Source organism: Coturnix japonica, chromosome 15 (genome assembly GCF_001577835.2).
Source record: "Coturnix japonica isolate 7356 chromosome 15, Coturnix japonica 2.1, whole genome shotgun sequence".
NCBI lineage: Eukaryota > Metazoa > Chordata > Aves > Galliformes > Phasianidae > Coturnix > Coturnix japonica.
In genome coordinates, this window is record NC_029530.1 from 4,510,813 (window position 1) to 4,518,416 (window position 7,604).

The following is a 7,604-nucleotide window of genomic DNA, read 5'->3' on the forward strand; positions in this document are numbered from 1 at the left end:
CGTAGCCGGGAGGCGCTCGCGAGATCTTGGCGCTACGGGTCGGCGGAGGGGTCAAACTTCGCCGCTCGTGCGTTGCGCGAAGGCCGGGATGCCGCGCTACGCGCAGCTGGTGATGGGCCCGGCGGGCAGCGGCAAGGTGGGAAGGATCGGAGAGGTGGGGGGGATGGCGACCAGTGGGTGTATGCCTTAATATAATGTGTGTATGCCTTAATATAATGTGTGTATGCCTTAATATAATGTGTGTATGCCCTGCAGAGCACGTACTGCTCCACCATGCTGCAGCACTGCGAGGCGCTGGGCCGCGCCGTGCAGGTGGTGAACCTGGACCCGGCCGCTGAGTTGTTCAACTACCCCGTGATGGCAGGTGGGTGCCCCTGCCCATAGCTGGCATTAAGAGATGGGGGATAGGAGCTGACCCACGTCCGTCAGTGCGGTGTTGTTACAGATATACGGGAGCTCATAGAGGTGGATGATGTTATGGAGGATGATTCCTTACGCTTCGGTCCCAACGGCGGCCTGGTGTTCTGCATGGAGTACTTTGCTAATAACTTCAACTGGTTGGAGGAGAGCCTGGGGCACGTGGAGGATGATTATATTCTGTTTGATTGCCCAGGTAAATAAATGTGTGTGTTTTGATGTCATACATTGTACAACATCCGTTGGAAAAGAGCCATGAAACAGTCAAGTCCGACCACCACATAATGCTGCCGGGACCACCATATGATATGACCCAATATCATATAGAAATATGACCCAAAATACCAAAGCATAGAATATCCTGAGCTGGAAGGGACCCATAGGGATCATCAGGTTCAATCCACACAGCACAGCGTAATGCCAATGTTTCTGTAGCTAATAATCATGAGCTGTTTCTTTTAGCTCTACATTTCTGCATACTGACATCCAAAGTGTGTCCTAGGTCAGATCGAACTCTATACGCATTTGCCAGTGATGAAACAGCTGGTGGAGCAGCTCCAGCAGTGGGAATTCCGTGTCTGTGGAGTGTTTCTTGTCGATTCTCAGTTCATGGTGGAATCTTTTAAGGTATTTACTTGAAATCTGGTACAAATTCTTGTGAAGTTTTACAAAAGTTCATGCTGGTATAGAACAAGCTCTGGAAATAGATGGCAGCCAGCAATCTTAGCACCTCCCTTTTCAAACAGGGATAACGATTCCTCATCCCCATGTGCAGTATATTCATAAGTTAGACTTTGTGTGTGGCAGTGTCCTGCATGATGATGATTTTGTGCTTTTCTGCACTTTTAACTACATTTTTCCTATTCCCTAAGTTTATATCTGGGATTCTGGCAGCGCTCAGTGCAATGATCTCTTTAGAGATTCCACAAATTAACATCATGACCAAAATGGATTTGCTGAGCAAGAAAGCTAAGAAGGAAATAGAAAAGTAAGTCCCAAAGCATTACTTAATCTGTAGGGTAATATCTTGATGTAAACTTCACTCAGAATCACGGAATGATGGGTGGCTGCGGTAGCTGTGTTAAAGGATAGTGAGTCATTTGTTCTTTACTTCGTTAACGATGGCTTTGTTTCTCCCAGGTACTTAGATCCAGATATGTATTCTATGATTGAAGATTCTACTAATATACTGAAAAGCAAAATGTTTAAAAAACTGACAAAGTCCATATGTGGATTGGTACGTATAGTGCTCTTTAACTGGTTTTAATTCAGCCACATACCTGCAAACCATGCTGTGTGGTTACTGACCTCACTGCTGAGCTAGATACTGTATGCACTATAACATTCTCCCCCTGCCCCATGAAGCCATGTGTCTACCTGCAGATTTATTAGCAAAGCCTGAATCTAAAAGATTACCAGGCACTCAAACATTTTTCCTTTTGCCTGTCCTAACTCAGCTTTTGATGTTTCAGGTTAGCATAAGATTCCTGATAATACTTGACTGTAGCCAGTAAAATTCATGTGAATCATATTCTGTAAGCCATTTTGGGAGACAGCTTTATTGACTGGGTAGAACTTTGGACTGATAGCCAGGAATTCAGAGTGGAGAATTGCCATTAACGTGCAGCATAGCTTTAAGCAGCCTTAGATTTTCCTTGTCCAGACTGCTGAGCAGCAATGATGCGATGAGAAAATGTAGTGTATTTCCCTACTGATGTCTTTTGAATCCTTGCTGTAGATTGATGACTATGGTATGGTTCGATTTCTACCTTTTGATCGCTCCGATGAGGAAAGTATAAACATAGTTCTGCAGCACATAGACACTACCATCCAGTATGGAGAAGATCTTGAATTCAAAGAACCGAAGGTAAGATATTTCTGAAGATAAGATGAAAAATTAGAAAGGATCCACAATAGAAATCATAATATAATCATGTTATTTCAATGTTAAAGGTTGGAAAAGATGATTGTATGCCACTAAGATCTTCTTAAAAATTCAGTTTCCTACTCTCAGGATATGCAAAATAACCACACCTGGATTTTGATGTATACATATGGGAGAGCTTTAGAAACAAACTGCTGTTCAGGAAGTTTTGCTACTTGTTTTATAGAACTGCACTGGACATTGTTGTGCTTATTAAAATAAAGCATTGCAGAACTGACAGCATCCAACAGTCACTAGAGAAAAGTCAGGTATTACGTTTTCTGTTTTCTTGTTGCAGGAATATGAAGAAGATAAATCTGCACTCGTGGATGAGTATTTTCAAGATCACGTGAATGAGTAAAAAGCAGATGCTGGAAAAGAGGAAGAAAATGCATCGCTTGTGTGTTTTAAAGAAAGCAAAAACCATCCACCTCCACACAAACATATTTATGTGATGTTTTGCCTTTAAGATAACTAACATCGCTAGTGAGAAGTGAGCTATATGACGGTGTATACGACAGAATATAGTGAGCTGTATTACTGTTAATAGTTCTTTTGTAAATACAGAATGTTCCTGGACTCTCGAACGTTCTCAAAATATCTTTTATTATTATTTCTCCTAAAATATATTAATCCAATTTATTAGCTAATTTCAGCTGAATTGGAGGATGCTTTTCTTCTAGTCATATCCAAGTATTTATAAACCTTTCCTTGATCCTAAGGAACGAGTTTTATTAATGATTATTGAATAAAAGTGTTTTCTAAAAAGGGCCTTGTGGTGACGTAAAGCTTAATATCAGTAAATGCTCATATATAGGCGTGTCATCTTTTTCTATGTATTATATAGTTCCCAGGATTTGAGCCTATGTGTAGAAGAGCAGCACTTCTACCACTTGCGCCACAGGGGGGATTCAAACCCAGTAGAATAAGAGCATCTAATGTCATTTTGTTGGAGCGGCTTGGTAAACCAAACCAATGATTGAATACTTTGAGGCAGTGGCAGTTATCTAAACCTGAGGATATGACACAGCTACTCCCAGCCCTGGACAGTTAGGTGAGAGTTCAGGGTAGTCATTGCCATAACCAGAAAGAGGTTAGAATTAGAGAACACAGCTTTTGGGGACGCAGCTTTTTAAGGACTCCTTGCAGCCGCCTTTTCCTCCAGGCTGAACAGCCCATCTCCCTCAGCCCATCCTCACAGCAGAGGTGCCCTTTGCTCACGGAAAGGAGAAACCCAGCCCTTCAGCTTCAAATCTCCCCATTTTTTCGGCCTGACTCAAGTGACGAGGAGGTGGAGGGGGGGCAAAAGGGGGGCAAATGGGGCACTCTGCCTCACAAGGACAACAGTTCCCTCAGACCCAGCGCGTAATGGGGGGGGGTCAGTTCTGTGCTTCCCCATCAGGGAGCGGCTCCTCGGGGCGGTACGGGCTGTGGCTTCCCCCTGTCGCACCGCCCCGCTGCCTCATTTCCTGAAGGAAGAGGAAGATTTGCTACGAGCTCAGCGCCGCTGCCGTCGCACCGAGCTGCGCCCTGCCCTTCGCCATGCCGGTGAGCGGAGCGGGGCAGGGGGAGGGAAGGGGCAGGGCGGGCGCTGAGCGCCAGGGACGGACTGGGGGCGGATGAAAGGGGGGCTGTAGCCGGGAGCCTCGCACTGATGAGCGGATCGGTGTGGAGGGACCTGCCGCCTTCCTCTTTTCTTCCCCTTTTTTTTTTATCCCGTTCTGACCTCACAGAGTCAGCCCCCCCCCCCCCCCCGTGGCACCCAGCCGGGCGGCAGGAGTGCATCTGGGGGAACCGCACCACAAGGCCACACCAGAAAGTAGCACATCCCAGTGCTTCTTATTCACTTACATCAGTTTTAATGCACAGAAAGGCCTTTTGTGTGTGTATGTGATAAGCCTGGTTTTGGTTATTATTTAGATACTGACAGGCTGCTCTCAGCTCTCCCCACAGCCCTCTCCAGGCTGCACAGCCCCATCTCTCTCAGCCTGTGCTCTTCCACCACCACTGACAAATGGTTCCAATAAATGCTTTTGTGCTCATCGCTGGAATGGTGCTGAGTTGCAGAAGGCCTAAGTAAGAAATGACCATTGTTTGTGCAAGGAAAGGTTCCTGGAAGCACCACAGAATCACAGAATTATCAAGGTTGGAAAAGACCTAGAAGATCATCCAGTCCAACCATCACCAATACTTCCCAGTTAAATCATATCCCTAACAAACCAAACTCTGTTTTAACAGGATAAAGGAAGGGCAATATTCTGCAGGAATAATAAGCAGTCTTCCCTTGTCTCTAGGCTTACCATTCAACTTTAATGGACTCGGATACCAAGCTAGTGGGGAACATGGCACTGTTACCCATCAGAAGCCAGTTCAAAGGCCCAGCACCTCGAGAAAGTAAGTTTATAAGAATATAAGTGGTGCCAACTAGAAAAAATGATGATCCCATGGCTGTTATCTGGCACGGCTCTGGGTAATTCAGCTGCTTTAGCAATTAACACTGCCTACAGATAGTATTTTCACACTTCCTCCTGTGCCTCTTTTCAGCAGGCTGTGAGGATGTGGTGCTATTAACCCTTTGCTGTCAGAGGAAGTGGAGGTTTAGCTGCAGAACTCAGCTTTGGTGCAATAGCTGAGGATGCTTAACTGTGGCAATTCGGTTTGAAAAAGGAAATATTTCAGAATTCAAGCATGTTTGTAAAAGAAAGTGAAAGCTGCAGGTCAACCTGCCACTATGTAATCTACCCTTCCTCTTCTTTTTTTCAGGAGAATAATGAGGAAGGTTGTTTGATTGTGGTGTTAATTTCTCCCAAATATATTTTTGGGCCCTCAGAAAGAGTTTTAACAGTATATTCTATATACTGTTGCATATATATTATATTCTATACTGTTATACATATTAATATACATATATTAATATGTTCTATACTGTTAAAACTCTGGTGAGTCACTCAACTGGTAGGATATACCAAAGAACTGCCAACCTGCTGCCCTTTGTGAAGTCATGGGAAAAGAAGGGAGTTAAAAGTCCTACTAAGAGTAAGAAACTTAAATGGTTTGGTCAGAGATCACCAGTCTTTCACACGGGTAAAATTTACCATAGTCCTCTGCTTCTTGTAAATGATTTTGCTTTTGCAAGAAACACTGTTTGTGTACTTCAACATGTAAAAGTTATGACCAAATGTGTAGCAATGCACTGCTTAATTTTGGTTTTCTTTCATTTTCTTTCTTTTGCTTTAGCTAAAGATACAGATATTATAGATGAAGCCATCTACTACTTCAAAGCCAACGTTTTCTTCAAAAATTATGAAATTAAGGTATTTTTTTTCTGCAATAATTCCTTTCCTATGAGGAAATTGCTGGCACAAATGCCATGAACTCGTTCCTATTTCAAACTGTTAGCAGTTCCATGAAGTCCCTTGTAGTCTAACAGACCGGGCTCTGTGCTTACTCTTGTTTTGCAGAACGAGGCTGACAGAACACTGATCTACGTAACTCTCTACATTTCTGAGTGCTTGAAAAAGCTGCAAAAGGTAAGGAGGGAAACAGTCTGTTCTGGGGATTATACTCAGGAGAGTATTTGCTGGTATTCATCTCCTAAAGGCACAGCAGACTCTGTTCACTGCAACCCCAGTTTACAGAACCACAAAACAAATACTTGAGGCTGTGGTTTTGCAGGGACACTGCACTGCTGTTCTTGATAAGTCTTAATGGTTTAGGGATTGTAATCAATTGTTTGGTTGGTTCTTTCAGTGCAACTCTAAAGGCCAAGGAGAGAAAGAGATGTACACGCTAGGAATCACTAATTTCCCAATCCCTGGGGAACCTGGCTTTCCACTTAATGCCATTTATGCCAAACCTACCAACAAGCAAGAGGAAGGTAAGACTTAACAAAGACCCCTAAAGACTTGCTTTGGTCCAAGCTTTACCAGCTGTGTTTTTGCAGTTACAACTAGAAAACTTCTAGCTCTGTTTTCTGAGGTCTTCTGATCTTATAACTGCTAGATAGATTCTGTAACAGAGCTCAAGCTAACTCCTACACTGGCAGAGAGGAAACCCATAATGATGGGCAAAGGCTTAGCTGAAAGAAGAAAACAATTGAGATATGTTTTACTCATACAAATATAACAAATCCAAGTATGGCTGTAAAATGAACAGCCAGCAAGGGCCTACAGATGTGAGAGCTCACATTTCTTGCTGTAGGCAGTGATGTCCGCTGCCTTCACACTCAGTTTAGTTTGCCTTAATGCTACTTTGTCCTTGTGCTGTATTTCAGAGGTGATGAGAGCATACTTGCAGCAGCTCAGGCAAGAAACTGGCCTTCGACTTTGTGAAAAAGTATTTGATCCTCAGAGTGACAAGCCCAGTAAGGTAAGGATTTGGCCTAATGATCACAGATTCAATGAGAGGCTTGGTTGCTTTCTCCAAAAGATGGAGATGCATGAATTACATCCTGGTCTTGTATTTCATGTGCAAATATATTTGCATTTCATCATGAAAATTATTCAAGCTAATTTAGTTCCAAAGGCATAGCTTTCTGATGTTCATTATTACACTGCAATAAATATATTGGAATTGGTATTAAACCTACTTTTAAGTCACTATTTCATTTATAAGATAGAAACATCTCTTGCCTGTTTTCTAACTGTGTGCTTTCTTCTGCAGTGGTGGATCTGCTTTGTGAAGAGACAGTTCATGAACAAGAGCCTGTCTGGACCTGGGCAGTGAACAGACAAAGCAGCACCATGAAGCATTTCCACAGCCAGGTGTATGAAATATTCTGCCTTTGTTTTGGATATATTTTGTACCAAGAAAAAGAAGCGTATATGAAGAAAAAAGTCAACGAGGGGAAGAGGGGCGTAAAGTTAAAAGATCATTTGAGTACTGTAAGCAAGTAATATTAAGCTGGTGCTTAATAAATGATTCCTATAATGCTGTTCCAGATGCAGGCTGCTTTATTATCAGTGGCTACAGTTAGCATTTACAGCGGGGAGTTTAAAGAGAAGCGTTTGTGCCTGGAGTGGTGTTAATTGCTCTGCTGGATGGAGTCTCAATGTTGTGGTGAATGCAGTGATTTTTTTTACCTCTTTTTTCCCCCCTCCCCAATAAACTTAGCTTGTAATTAACATGATAATGGCTTTGTCTTATGGTTAGCCATCGTGATATCGGCAAATGCTGTTTGTTCTGAGGAGCTGCTGGTCTGAGCTCATTTCATCTCCTTTGTGGCAATACCTTCACCATCACCACACAGCACTAACGTGCCTTT

The 7,604-nt window shown here is 43.1% G+C and overlaps 2 protein-coding genes across 2 annotated transcripts; both read left to right on the forward strand.

The window, feature by feature from the left end:
• The first annotated feature begins 1 nt into the window (after window position 1).
• Window positions 2–3,112, forward strand: GPN3 (GPN-loop GTPase 3). The gene is made up of 8 exons (XM_015877732.1): window positions 2–136; window positions 256–364; window positions 446–613; window positions 920–1,044; window positions 1,290–1,405; window positions 1,558–1,654; window positions 2,156–2,284; window positions 2,640–3,112. Exons 1-8 carry the CDS (start codon window positions 89–91, stop codon window positions 2,700–2,702), a joined length of 855 nt encoding a protein of 284 aa, XP_015733218.1. The 5' UTR covers window positions 2–88; the 3' UTR covers window positions 2,703–3,112.
• A 642-nt stretch (window positions 3,113–3,754) lies between these two features.
• Window positions 3,755–7,469, forward strand: ARPC3 (actin related protein 2/3 complex subunit 3). Its single transcript, XM_015877741.1, has 7 exons — window positions 3,755–3,889; window positions 4,636–4,735; window positions 5,579–5,655; window positions 5,803–5,871; window positions 6,092–6,218; window positions 6,615–6,709; window positions 7,004–7,469. The coding sequence occupies exons 1-7, from the start codon at window positions 3,884–3,886 to the stop codon at window positions 7,064–7,066; spliced, it is 537 nt and encodes a 178-aa protein (XP_015733227.1). The 5' UTR covers window positions 3,755–3,883; the 3' UTR covers window positions 7,067–7,469.
• Window positions 7,470–7,604: the final 135 nt, after the last annotated feature.